Source organism: Drosophila nasuta, chromosome 2L, assembly GCF_023558535.2.
Source record: "Drosophila nasuta strain 15112-1781.00 chromosome 2L, ASM2355853v1, whole genome shotgun sequence".
Lineage (NCBI taxonomy): Eukaryota > Metazoa > Arthropoda > Insecta > Diptera > Drosophilidae > Drosophila > Drosophila nasuta.
In genome coordinates this window covers 22,238,163-22,253,081 of record NC_083455.1, presented here as the reverse complement: position 1 = coordinate 22,253,081, position 14,919 = coordinate 22,238,163, and the positions used below count along the sequence as shown (strand labels likewise).

The 14,919-nt window shown below is 38.9% G+C and overlaps 1 protein-coding gene across 1 annotated transcript; it reads right to left on the bottom strand.

Moving 5' to 3' along the window:
- Positions 1-2,163: 2,163 nt before the first annotated feature.
- Positions 2,164-4,836, bottom strand: LOC132798120 (cell division cycle 7-related protein kinase). Its single transcript, XM_060809847.1, has one exon. It carries the CDS (start codon positions 4,574-4,576, stop codon positions 2,309-2,311), a length of 2,268 nt encoding a protein of 755 aa, XP_060665830.1. The 5' UTR covers positions 4,577-4,836; the 3' UTR covers positions 2,164-2,308.
- Between the last annotated feature and the right edge of the window lie 10,083 nt (positions 4,837-14,919).

The window sequence follows — 14,919 nt, the reverse complement described above, 5'->3', positions numbered from 1 at the left end:
ATTCTAATAAGTAAATAATCGTTTAGCAAAACGATTCGTAGAGTTGCTGCTCGCCTTCTGCTGTTTCACAAATCTTTGATCTCTGTCACGCTGCAGCTCATACGAGTGTTTGTCCTTTAGAAGCGTATCCGTTTGCGATTGCCAAGCTCCTTTCTCCTTGCGCAGTGTATCCAGCTTCCTCTGCATTGTCTGCTTGAAGGTCACCAGTTCCTTCTGCAACGTATCCTTTCTATTCTGCAAGGTCATTCAGCTTCTGCAAGCCATGTGGTTAGCTACATAAGTAAAAGAGCGAAATCAAAGCGGAAAATAAGGCGCAAATTAAAGATTTTGCAAGCCAATATTCATCTTCTGCAGAAGCTAAATGTTGGCTTACAATATCTTTAATTTTCGCCTCATTTTCTGTTTCAAGTTCGCCCTTGCTTATTCAGCTTCAGCTCTTTGTGGTGTTCCTCCTTCAGGTTTTCCAATTGTGCTTGAAGCTCTTCCAATTGTTGCTTGCCAAGTTCTTATCTTTTCTGCGCCAATTTCAGCTTACTTTCGGCATATTTTTGTTTGTTTTTTTCTGTGACTTTTCACAATATTTTCATGTTTATCCAAATCATTTCTATCCACTTTACGTCATTTTTGGCAGCAATTAGTAATAGATCGCCTGGAATATCGCCAAGATTTGTATAGTTATTTGTTGCTAAACTCGTTATGAAAGCTAAAAAGTTTTAAACAATCATTTTACGAGCTAGTAATAATGTCACTCTAAGCAACCCATATTTTACTTTCTTTAGCTCTTTCTGTCTTTCAAAAGTGTCATCGGTGCTATTAAAAATTATGTGCGAATTGACTACAGCATAACTTGGAAGTGAAGAAAAAAAAAATTATTTTGATTTTGTGCTTTTTTTGGGTTAACGCACTTTCAAAACATCCCGCATCGTCACCGTTGACTTTGATATCGTCCTCATCTTTTATCCGACAGACAGACGGACATGGCTATATCGCCTCGGCACTGATCAAGAATATATGTATACTCTTTATAGCGTCATCTACACTATGTAGTTGATGGTGATAATGCATCAATCTATGCATACTATTTACTTTTAATTCGCTGCTTACCGTTGCTAATTTTTTAGGAACACGTTATTTTGGTTAAAATTTTAGATGTTATGCGTAATTTGTTAGTATAAAATAAATTAATAAAAGTAAAAGCGCGTTTAAAGGTAACGCAAATATAATTGTAAAAAATTTTAATGTTAAAATTATTCTAGCGATGTTGCCGGCACAAAATATTGTTTTCGAATGAATGTTGAAAAGTTAGCTTCAGCTTATGGAAAGGAGTCTCATGTTTGACACTAAATTCAAAGGTAAAATGATTGCAAGTTGAAGCTCAAATTTGTGATAGAGTAAACTGAAACTAGACTCAAGTCACTTTGATACTCTTTTGTCTCTTACTCGATGCATATTTCTCTCATGTTCGATAATCTAACGGCGAATGAAGCCGATATAATTTAAGTGCGTCCTATAAGTATCCAATTTATATTGGTAGCTAAAGTTCTTAGAATAAATATCGTAAAAGTATGCTATTATTTTTTCTCAGTTAAAGTTCTGTAACAGAACGGTAGTGTAAGTATGTAAATATGATACATATGAGTATGAAGTTTGGTCTGAATGAGTTCTCCCTAAAATGTTTAACTACTTAATAAATAAAAAAAAATTGTAAATTAATCTCTATTCAATTACACCACACAAAAACATTCAAAACGTCACAACATTCCAGTGCAATAGATGAAAGACCTTTGGGTCAATATTTTGCTGGAACTGTCAACACGATTTATTTTTCGACTTGAATTTGGACCCAAGATTGCACACAAAATCGGCCATAGCTAAGTCGGCCAATTGTGCATTGAGTCATGCACGATGACAACAACAAATATTTGGCTGTCAATAAATGCAAAATTGATAAGAAAACGAAGAAAAATGTGAACAGCCAAGGGGATGAAAGGGGAAAAAACCAATTGGGAAATTGATGTTTGTAAAATATTGTCATAAATATGATAAATCCACAATGAAATTGATTGGCTAAAGGCAAGATTAGAAGACGAGAAAATTCATGACGTCTTATTTTATGGCAAATTTTTTATCAGACAAACGTGAACAGAAAATAATAATCGAAGGTAAAAGAACAAAGCCACCAAATACTCTATTTATATGTATGTAAATGGTATGTTGATGCAAAATTTGAAGAGTTTTGCACTTTACAATAGAATTTTTTGCATTTTTTGGTTGCACACTAGACGATAAACCAATTGTTGTACTAAACTCAAACATTTCCAGCTGTTGTTGCTGCTCCTGCTGTTGCTGTTGCAGCTACTTGTGTTGCGGTACTAGCTGAGGCTGCGACACCTGTGCGGCTGGCCAACTCCGACAGATTGGTTGACTTGGTGCCATTCGGATAGCAGACATATGGCGTCAATGTGCGTGATCCGGCGGATGGCAGCGAGTCCCGTGAACGCTGCTGCTGCTGCTGCTGTTGTTGCTGTTGCTGCTGCCTCTGCTGTTGCAGCTGATGCAATGGCACGCCGCTGGCAATGCGACGATGTTCACCGAAGAACGGATGCTTCAGGGCCTCCTCGGCTGTGATGCGTTTCTGTGGATTCACCTCGAGTAGACGACTCAACAGATCGTAGGCATGATGCGGAAACATATCCAGTTCGTTGTATGTCTCAAGCGCATGACAACTGTGCTTGCAAATGCAATTGAAAGTCGACTGTTCGCAAAGGCGACACAACTCCGTGCTGCCATCGGAGCGACGATGGCGTCGCTGCATTTCCGGTGAGAGGAAATGATTGGCATAGCGGAAGCGCATGCAAACGCGTCGCAAATCGAGGGCCGTCACCTTTTGGGTGATCAACACCAAGCGATCGAGCATAAAAGCGGTTTTGCGCACCTGCAAATCCCCGAAGAGATTCATAATCTCCGAGAGGGCGGCACAATCGTTGGGCGCCTTGAAAAACGGATGCAACGAGGACAGCATTGAGAGCATTATCACACCGGCGGCCCAAACATCAACGGCCGTCGTCTGGTATGGATAACGCAGCAGCACCTCAGGCGGTCGATAGCCTGGTGTGCCTGCCCTGGATGCATGCATCTCCTTTCTGCTGCTATTCGTCGATACCACATAGTTATTGGGATCCACATTACTGTTCATATACCGCAGTCGATTGATCAGCCGCTGCGTGTCCGCCTTCTGGGCAGCCAACTCCCTTTTGGTGGGCTCCGTCAGCAGCAATGTGGACGCCGTCGACGTCATCGACGACTCACCGAAAGCCGCTGTGCCACCGCCTGCGGCACGTATGCGACGCTCTGCATCTGCCTCGTCCTGCAGACTGTTGCCCTCGCGTTGCATCAACTGCTGTTGCGCCGCATCCATGTCACGCATCAGCGCAGCAGCGCCACTCAAATCGGAGGCTTGTATCAGGCTGCCATCGTCGGCCAGTCGTTGGGCCAAACCAAAATCACAGAGGAGAAATTTACCAGTGCGACGATTATACAAAATATTGCTCGGCTTCACATCCCGATGAATGACTTTGAATTTGTGGACATGCTGCAGAGCAACCAGAAGATTGCGCAAATAATCCTTGATCTCGAGCAAACTTAGATTGCGATAGATGTCGTGAAAGCGATCGTGACTCATAAACGGCATCACAAAGGCGACATTATCGTTGTAGCGTATGCAGCAATTGATGCCAATCACATTGTGATCGCCGCCCATGCGAAACATGCATTCCAATTCCCGCAGTATGCGCTCCGGATGATTGGTCGGATTGTGATGCTTGATGGCAAATCGACGACGTTGCGCCTCGGGCAGTTGACGTTCGCGTTGCAAGGTGCCCAGCAGCACGGTGCTAAAGGTGCCGCTGCCAATGCGACAATGCACATCAAAGATTTTGCTAATTTCCGGTATCGATGTCTGCAACTCTTGCAACGCCTCCGTGTTCTTGTCGTGCCCCTGCAACGCGGTCAGCTCCTTGAATTTGATCGTATTGCGTCGCGCCAGACGATTGAGTTTATCGGCTAAATCGTGATTGACACGCTGCACTTGACTCAGCAGCGGCACAATGGACTGAGCTTGTGGTTGCTGCTGTTGTGGCTGCTGCTGCTGCCCAGTTTGTGGCACACAATAACGATTAAAGCCAGCTGCATTTGTGCTTCTGCCGCCCTCGTGGCGTTCGCGCTCTCGATGTGCTCCTGGGTCCTTGAGCGTCACCTGACGCAGTCCAAAATGTTGGCTTGATTTGTTCAAACTCCGGTTATTCGTGTGACTTGTGGTGGCTCCCACAGCTGTTTCCATTCCCACTCCCACTCCAGTTGTTGCAGTTGCCACATTTGAGATCGAACCGTGCTTTAACTTGCTCTCCATTGCCACAAGCTTGGCTTGCAATGGATTCGATAGCGATTTTGTTGACTGATTGTTATTAAAGAGATACGAGGCATGTGTATGACTATGATGCTGTTGCTGTTGTTTTTGTTGGTGATGTGAATGCTGCAACTTCTTGTCCATCTTATCAAAGAAGAATTTTGTTAACATTTGCTCGTTCCATCTACAGCGTCTTGCGTCTTTTTTCCCACCCCTGAGCTGAGGAGGGACTCTATTCCACTAATTTCTTTGACGAGAACGGCAATAAATCGATTTTTGTTTTTTTTGTGGATGGGTTTAGATAAGCAACTTGGCGCTTACCACCAAAAAAACAAAAACACGTTAATTTCGTACTGAATTTGTGTGTTCAATTTTGTGCTAGAAAATGTAGTTTTTTTTTAAATGGTCAAGGAATTGATTCAGAAAACAAATACTACACTTTAATGTTTTTGACAAGAAATACAGAGGCAGCATATGAAATTTATCTGATTGAGAGTGATGAGCTACACTTAAATCTATTGCAAAAACAAAGCTATTGCTAAATTTTTTAATCATATTGTCATTTAACTATATTTTTCGGAGTTTAAAAGTCAACAAATTACAGCTTAAATTACAACTTTTATTCTTAGTAAAGCTTAAAAGTTGGGAACGTTAATTTATAGGAGATTGAAGTTTTATAATTTTCGATAAAAATAAAAATCGTGCTAAGATCAAGAAAAACTTCTTGGATCTAACAAAAATAATGTCAAAGTTGAAACTAAAAGATAAATTCTTAAATCAAAAAACCTACAATATTTCTAGACTAGTTCTTCTCAAAATTGAAAATTATATTTTTAGTTCTAGAACAAAAAATATCATAATTAAACATAGAAACCTAAATCTCAAATCAAGATCTACCGTTGATTAACAATTTTTATAAATATTAATATTAAATCTTGCCTTTTTATTTTCCTAATCTATAACTTAAAAAAAGTGATTATAATCTATCAATAAATTGAAGCACCATATATTCAGTCAATAAATTAATTTCATATCTGATCAATCGATAAATTCTCAGGGGAATTTCCCACAATTTATTTGCTGCACATCTCGCTTTCTATAGCACTTTTTTTCCTCGACATCTCTATGTCCGTTCTGTGTCGGTGTCCTTTATCAATATAGTCCCTGTCCATTCCTCACTGTACTATATTTAAGTACTTTTACGACAACTGTTCGCATTCTGTCATTTAAGAAGAGTCCACATACAAAAAGAAAGAGAGAGAGAGAGATGTGCCATCAAAATGGGCAACGATTGCGGCAGCTGTGTGCTGTGAATGACGCCATCTCGCGGCAACTTTTGCATGCAATTTACCGTTACAGAGAGACGACACTTAAACTGTCGCCAGTTCCCTGAAAAGTTCCTCACTTCCTTTCCTCTCTCTCGTTGTTTCCCTTGGTGTCCATGTCAACATCAGATGCCAGCCCACTTGTTATTCACTTGATGCTCAAACTTTCAGAGCGGCAACAGCTGCCGTTTTGTTTGCCACGCCCCCATGCATCGTCGCCGCCCTTCTTCGCCCAGGACTATGTAGTTTCCCTTTGCCACGTTTTTTTTGCCGTGTGCCGTTTATTAGTTTTCTTGATTATTTTGTTTTCTTTATTCCAGCCAAGTTTGCGCAATGAATATATTAAAATATCGTTTCAATAAAGAAACTGTTTGATAAAAGGTGACAGGGCAAAAGCCATTGGCAAGCTTATTAAATTTCTATTAATCAAAATGGCCAAAAAGCACTTTTTTCCCGCACTTAATGCGAATTCAATGAAAGTTTGAAGTGCAAATTGCAAAACTGAAGGGAATTACGACTTCATTCTATTGCCTTGTTTATGCCTTAACACTGAATTCCACCAAGTGCTCGAGAAGCTTCAGCTTCAGCTTCAAATTCAACTTCAGCTTCAGTTTCGACTTCAAGTCAAGTTTCTGCTTGAAAACAATTGTCGATTGCGCTTGGCTGCGTTTGCCGAAGAGACCATAGAGCACAATCCCGGCAAAGAGGAACACTTGACTGCGACTTTTGACTGCCACTTCCGAGGCGACTGCTCGACTTGGCCGCAACCCGAAAAAGGCAAACTTCATCAAAGTCTTTTGACCAAATTTCCTTGGCGTCCTCTCAGCAACAACAACAACGAAGTTTTGCGCGAACTAGTAAACAGAAAGTTTTTGGGCCAATTGTGAATTGGATTTGTACAACAGACACTGGGCGCTATAATAGACACGCCCCCGAAAACTGCACAAATTGAGAAACAGCAACTTAGAAATACAATTAAGCCGAAAACGAATTAGCCAAGCGCTGACCTACGAAAAACAAATGGCAAGTGTGGGCGAACTGTCTGAAAGTTGAAGTTTTCTCAAGCTCAAGTTTCGTGATTGTTTTGTGGCTTTATATATGTGGGAATATACAATTAAATGCAGTCATTAACAATTTGTGCTCTATGTTTTAATTAGTTTAAATAGACAAAAGTTTAGATAAGATAGGAGATAAGTGTGTGCAACAAATTTATATAGATATTAGGTTGGCCAAAAAGTCTTGCGGTATTTCCGATAGGTGTCTTTGCAAGCGCGTAGTTCTAGTTCTATTTATCGAATCGGTTCATGCGATACCTTTTTGGAAAGCTCTTTTCCCGCGCTAACACGTGTTTGATTTATTGTTGTTTGTCTTGAGTCGTTCGTGAGTTATAGCGTCACAAACATGGAGCAAAATAAAGAGAAAATACGGCATATTTTACAGTACTACTACGATAAAGGCAAAAATGCAACTCATGCTGCCAATAAAATTTGTGCAGTTTATGGACCCGATACAGTTTCCATTTCCACCGCACAACGATGGTTTCAACGTTTTCGTTCTGGTGCGGAGGTGGTCGAAGATGCGCCACGGTCCGGAAGGTCTGTCGTCGAAAATTGCGATAAAATCGCCGAATTGATCGAAAGAGATCGGCATAGTAGCACCCGTAGCATCGGCCAAGAGCTTGGCATGAGTCATCAAACCGTTTTAAACCATTTGAAGAAGCTTGGATAAAAAAAAAAAAAAGCTAGATGTATGGGTGCCACACGACTTGACGCAAAAAAAAACATTTTTGGCCGTATGGATGCATGCGAATCGCTTCTGAATCGCAATAAAATCGACCCGTTTTTGAAGCGGATGGTGACTGGCGATGAAAAGTGGATCACTTTCGATAACGTGAAGCGCAAACGGTCGTGGTCGAAAAGCGGTGAAGCTGCCCAGACGGTGGCCAAGCTTGGATTGACGGCCAGGAAGGTTCTTCTGTGTGTTTGGTGGGATTGGCAGGGAATCATCCACTATGAGCTGCTCTCCTATGGCCAAACGCTCAATTCGGATCTGTACTGCCAACAACTGGACCGCTTGAATGCAGCACTCAAGCAGAAGAGGCCATCTTTGGTCAACAGAGGCCGAATTGTCTTCCATCAGGACAACGCCAGGCCACACACATCTTTGGTGACGCGCCAGAAGCTCCGGGAGTTCGGATGGGAGGTTCTATTGCATCCACCGTATAGTCCGGATCTCGCACCAAGTGATTACCACCTATTTCTGTCCATGGCGAACGACCTTGGTAGTCGGAAATTGGCCACAAGAGAGTCCTGTGAAAATTGGCTCTCCGAATTTTTTGCCAATAGAAAAGCGAGCTTCTATAAGAGGGGCATTATGAAGTTGGCATCTCGTTGGGAACTCGTCATCGAACAAAACGGCGCATATTTGACTTAAATCGCATTATTCTAACCAATTTTATGAACAATTGAAAATTCAATAAAAATACCGCAAGACTTTTTGGCCAACCTAATATAAGATATTTACACTTTGATTTAAATAGCTTAGATTTTAAAGATACAAGCTACCTACAGAATAGAACTTTATAACTTTATGTCTGCAAGAAATGAATGTAACAGGCAGAAGGAGCCATCTCCCCCATAAAATATTACATATATATTATTGATCGACGTCTGTCCGTCTGAAATACTTTATCTCAGTGACTGTTAGAGATGTAACGCAAATTCGAATAACATGCGTAATTTCTTTGCAAACATTAGAAGCAACATAATTATTGTAACTTTTGTTTATTGTTATGTAACATTAGATTTATATGAAAAGCGACGGAGGCATATTTGTAGGACATACGATTTAAACTAGATGATTTATGTAATAGGCAAAGTGAGTCAATAACTTTCACTATACCTTTGATAACTTCATTGGCAACTTGTTCCATTTATGTTTAAATTTCTGCAATACTTATTAATGAACATGAGTTGAAGTCAAGTTTTCATGATTATATTCTAAAGGTACTGTCCGCAATTAACTCCAATAAACACTACATACAATGCTTGTGTCTTCTCTGCATGTAGTCTTAATTTGTCAGGAAGTCCTTTTTAAAGCACAACTGAGCCACTTTTCTAGTTTCTCTCCATGGATATTTGACTGACCAAAAAAGTCGGTCAGCCTTTTGTCCACCCAACATTACACTTGTCAATCACAATCTGCATTTTGTGTGGCGTTCTTTGGCAGTTTCTTGTACTTTCTCTGTTTCTTTGCCTTAAGCCAACACATCCTGCGCTCAGCCATGTGTGGCTGCCACATTCGACTCGTTGCATGTTGATTGTTTTGCCATTTTGTGGTTGCCTTCGAGTAACCGAACCTGCCACGTCAGGGGTGGACAGCAAAGTCGAAGTGGGGAGATTGTGTTATTGTTGGTTGCGGTGTCCATTGCCTCGACCGCAGGCAAAACCAAAAAAGGAGAGGAGATTTGACCACGCGACGTTCACGTGCTCGGTGCATTAAAGACTCAAGGATATTTGGTAAACTGGCTCTGTGGACAATTCATGCCTTTGGCTAAGCACTTTGTAGTCAGACCGTCAGTCAGTCTTTCATTCGCTGGGCTTCTTTTGCCGCTGTCTTTCATTTCCTGTGCACACCTTTAATTGTAGCAAGACTTTACAGCGGCTTCCAGGGATAATCTCGTACAAATCGCGCTCAAATTTGCTGCTCACACACACACACACACACACACACACACACAGACATTAAACAAGCCACACAAATGCGCCGCGAAAGGAAACTTTATTTTATCGTCAAACGAAGCAACTTTTAAGCGGCACAATGGCAGGACATTGGCAGCTATAAAGCACCGAGATAAACAGATTTATTGTACTTAAGTACGCACAAGGACGAAGGACAAAGGACACTCCCGACTGGTAGCTTTCGTGTTTATAGATTTTCGACGACACTAAGCGACCTCAATTAGCGGCCGGATGCGGGTGTGCAACGGAAATTAGGCGAATAAAAGGCTAGACAAGGACACAGCAACGACTACGACTACGACTACAATCAAGGACCCAAAAGCTGCACTAAGCCAACACAACTTTTCGGGAGACTGCACTACAAGTTGTCGCGTTCCACAGTCGTTTACTCCCTCCAGCACATTGTGGCAAGGATAACGGCGGCAGTGGCGTCGCCACTAAGACGAAATTAACCGCAAATGAAGACAACGTCGAGATGAGTTTGAGTATTTACCTCCTTCAAATGGCACTCATCGAAGTTCCTTGACTCGCGGGACAGGTGAAAAGTTCATTTTGCTTTTTGCTCGCGAATTCGAATTGCCGCTTGGCGGGAAGGCGGAAAGGCGAAGAGTACAGCAAGAAAGTCGCGACGACACTCTGTGCAAGTGGTGGCCATGGGCAACCGCAATGCGCTTAGCTTTCCACAGTTACTTGGCTTGGCTTGGTCTCTCCCCTTCCAAAATAGTACTATAAGTATAGCTAGCTAGTGCACCCTTCGCCAATGTGGCCTTGGTTAAGCTGGTCGCTCGGTTGGAGCTTAAGCAAAGCAAGTCTTTATGGCTTTATTTGTTGTAAGCACTGTTTTGTGGCTTATTAAATTGGTACACCATCCGGTTTGATTGGATTTGCAGCTGGCATTCACTTTCTATCCATGGTTTTCAGTTTGCTCCTCTTTTCGTTGTATTCAATTTAGCCGAGATGATTGAGATCTTAATCAGGTCATGTTTTAATATGAAGCATTTGCTAAAATAGCGCATTTTTATTTCCCTTCAAAAATAATTTATAAAAAAACAATAATAAAAAATTAATTAAAATTTCGATTAAAATAAAATTAAATAAGAAAAATAAAACTAAATAAAATGAAATAAAATAAAATAAAATAACATATAGCATCAGTTTTCATATTCCATTTGTTTAAAAGCGTATAATCGTATTAAAAACAAGTTAGAACCTTACGAATATAACAAAACTATACTAAACAAGTAAGAAAGCTACAGTCGAGTGTACTCGACTGTGAGATACCCGCTACCCAATTTGAATAAAATCAATATGTTTTGCGGTATTAATCTCAAAATATACCGAATATACTGCAAAAATATTAAAAAATATACCAAATGGTATATTCGATATAGTACCGCATTCAAAATATACCATAGACAGCACAATATACCAGATTGTCAGCCAAAGCAACTAAGACCCCTAGTAAGTAGGCGTTTTTGCCCATACAAAAGTATTTCTTTAATAAAATATAATATAGACTATATTTGGTATATTAATATACAATAGAGAGTAAAATATACTAGATTGTCAGCCAATGACCCTTTGCCATACAAAAGTATTTCTTAAATAACTTATACAATTTTTATCTGATCGCAACCAATTTTTCAGGAATCACAAATATTACATTTATTATAGTATTTCTCTTAACTAGCTTTTAAGTTACGCTTGTTATTCAATTTTTGGCGATTTGCGGAAAAGTGACCCTGGCAAAAGTTTGAAACAAACATAACAAGTGTTGTCGAAAAATAGCTCTATCTCTTATAATATAATGTAAGAAAAAATAAAAAGGAAGAATACTTGAAAGTTGCTATTATTCTATTTTCAATTCTTTAAAGATGTTTTTAGATGCTGTTTTCAAGCCTGAAAGTATTTGTTCAAAAATTCTTAATTATCTTTATTAAACATTTTATTATATTATTTATTTATTATACATATGTTATTTTAAGCATCGCTGCAGGGCATCGTTACTTCGACTTGTCCTGCCACTTTTTAATTATTAAAATGTGTCAATTTGTAGTAGCCGAAGCAGCGCCTCGACTGCGAGTTGTAAACGTAATATCTATCTTAACCCGCAAGTTGCCACCGCGCATAAACTTAATCTGCTGGAATTCGCAGCACAACCTTTGAGCAACCTTTTGCAAACCATTTAATGGCCGCAACGACGACAACTTTGCCACACTTCACTGGGCAGCAGTGGCAATAACAACGACAACGACAGCAGCAATAAGAACAACAATCTTACTGAAAAGTTGTCCAGCGAATCGAAGCTGCAGCAGTTGTTGTTGTTGTTGTTGTTGTTGTTGTTGTTGCTGTTGCTGCTGTCACTGTTTGGGTTTGCTTTTAAGCTTAGTTAAGACGTACTTTGAAGCGCTTTGGCCAAAGCTGCGCTAAATGTCCTTGCAACAGGAGCCACCGCAACCGCAGAGCTATGAACCAAAAATTGTTGCTTAATTACGCTTACTATGCGTATGTACATGTGTGTGTGTGATGTTGTTGCTGTTGCAAATTGCTTATTTATTTGCATTGTTTGAATGCAAAACTTTGCGAGTCCGATTCTAATAACATAACAACTGCATAGTCCACGTTGTTTCAAGTCAGTTCTCAAGTCTGATCTCCGAGCATTTGATTGGAATTTATATTAAGCAGTTCATGCATGCAACTTGGTGTAATAAATTTGTTGCTGCTCAACAGCTTGGATTTGGCTTTTAAATACACTTTTCATTTAGAGTACAATGCATTACACAACTCGTCGGAAAAACTTTTTACAATATTTTAAGTGGCACATTATATATCTCTACAAAAAACTATTGCATAAATTTTTTATTTATTAAATAAACATTTTTTCTTTGAAGGAATAAATGAAATAAAAACTATTGCTTAAATTTTGTACCTATTAAATAAAATATAATTAATAAATTGTCGTTGAAGGAATTTTAGAAAATTTTTAAAAAATAATAGTAAGTTTTGTGCAAAAATAATTGAATAGATTGCATTGTAATTATTGATAACATAAATGTGTATTCGATGCATCAATGCATCAATGCAATGATATCCATATTTCTACATAAAAGTGACACTACTTTCAAAGTCATATTTCTATCACCACAACAGCTACAACAACATCTTACAAGTATCACACCTTGGAATTGAAATCAATATTTCTTCTACAAAGTAAGCTGCATCAGAAGTATTCAATTGCTTTTGGCAAGAGTATCAACTTCTCGCCATTGCCCAATGCGATAGAATGCCACATTTTTGGGCGCCTGACTGACATCTTGTCGTTTGTCACTTGGGAAATTCAATGAATATTTTCTGTAGCATGTGGAAAGTACAACATACAGAATACCAACAACAACAAAAATAAAAGAAAAAACGAAAAAAAGGCAAAAGAAATTGACAGAGAAATTTACAATTGGCTGCAGTGAGCGCACATGAGATTCGAATCGAAGTGAAAGTGGGAAGGGGGAAGGGGGGAAAACCCGTAGCTGGAAAACAAGAAAACAGTCACAGGGGAAAATGCAATGCAAAATTCATTTTTAACTCGAGTTGCAGTATATTTTTGCTTGCCAATAGCGCTGACAACCTTCCTGGAAAATGTCGAAGTTGCAAGTAGCTTCGTATGTTGCTGTTGCAACTTTCTGTGGCCACGTCTTGCTCTTAAATTCTTAATTGCAAGTTTTGTGTGTCCCTCTCTCTCTCTCTCTCCGTTGCTCAGTCTCTATTTGTGTGGAAAATCTTTACACAAATATCAATAACAATAAATTGTACATTTATTTTGAGGGCAGCAAAATGGGCGACGGCAAACAAAATAATAAATTCCTTTGGCCCAAGTGAAAAACAATTTGCCTTTATAGAATATTTTTCAGTAAAGGAAACAACAATTTGTCTTGCTTAATCTCAGTTCATTAATTTAAAGTGCTACTTGTGTGTGTGTGTGTGTGTGGAGTGCAGAAAGAACTTTTTTGGGGCCAAATACTTTTCGAACAGGCTTTTGGTCAGTTGTGCTAGAGAGGAGAGAACTGCATAATACATTTATGCATTTAAAAATCAAATGTTTAACATGGAAAAAAGCTGGACAAAAAAATGAATAAATCTTGAATTTCGATGAAATATTTTTGTGTGTTAATTGCAAAGCAATTTCCTTTTAATTGTCACGTACCCATCTCTAGCAGATGTTGAATAGAATCTCTCAGCCTCTCTCTCTCTCTAAGCATTGTTGGCATGTCAAAACATTTTTGGGTCTTGCGGCTTTTAGCTGTGAAGTGAACAGAGGACAAGAGCAACAAGAATTGAGAGCAAGAGGACATTGTCTTGCTACAAATTTCATTCCATTTGGCTTAGCATTTCGCAATCATTGGCGAAGGAGTCAGGCCAGGCATCTTTTTCTGCCAGGATTAGGGTCAAGTGTAGTGGCAACTTTGACCACACACTTTCGGACTCGACTCGATTTTAATAATTCATGAGACATTTCTGTGGCTGACCTTCACAATTTTCGGCTTAATTTTCATTGTTTAGCGCCCACCAAGCAGCCAAGCAGCTGTCAGTTGTCAGTGTAGTAGCTAAAAGTGGAGCGTAGGTGCTGCTTTTGTCAGAGACTTGACACTGATTTGATGTTGCTGTGACACAAGCTGTGTTCGTTCATCGCAAATTTACTCTGACTGATTAAGAGCAAGTAGCCAAGAGGGAATCACATATGGGTAGTTAAAATTGTTGAGCGTAAAGTTCTAAATGAGAAAAGGTCAGTTCGTTATTCACTACGTGACCAAATAAATAAAAGCATAAATACCTAATATGGCAAATTTTCAAAAAATTATTCGGAAAGTTATTTAAGAAATAATTTTATATGAAAAAAAGGAACTGTAGTCGGATATTGGTATCTTTGGTAGACAATCTGGTATTTTTGTATGTATATCGATATACTAAATTATTTTATATGGAAAAAATGGCCGCTCCAGTCGGGTTTTTTTGGTAGGCAATCAGTTATATTTTGAATGAATGCATACTAAATATAGGTTTTGGTATATTTGAGTATTTTCGGTAAATTCATTTTACCTCTTTTAAGAATATATAATATATTTTAAATGAATTAGTACATAAATATATAATACTAAATATGAATGAATACTAAATATAAATTTTGGTATATTTTAGTATTTTTGGTATATTAATTTTGCCTCTTTTAAGATTATATAATATATTTTAGATGTAGTATATATATATATATGTATATTAAATATAGCCGTTGGTATATTTCAGTATTTTTTGGTATATTAATTTGGCCTACCGCACAGTTTTGCTTTTATTAGAAATAGGTAGCGGGTATCTCATTTCACTATGAGAGACTCTCGACTGCAGCTTTTTTACATGTTTATAAATTAATTAAATCTTAATCCAAAATTTCTAGAATCTA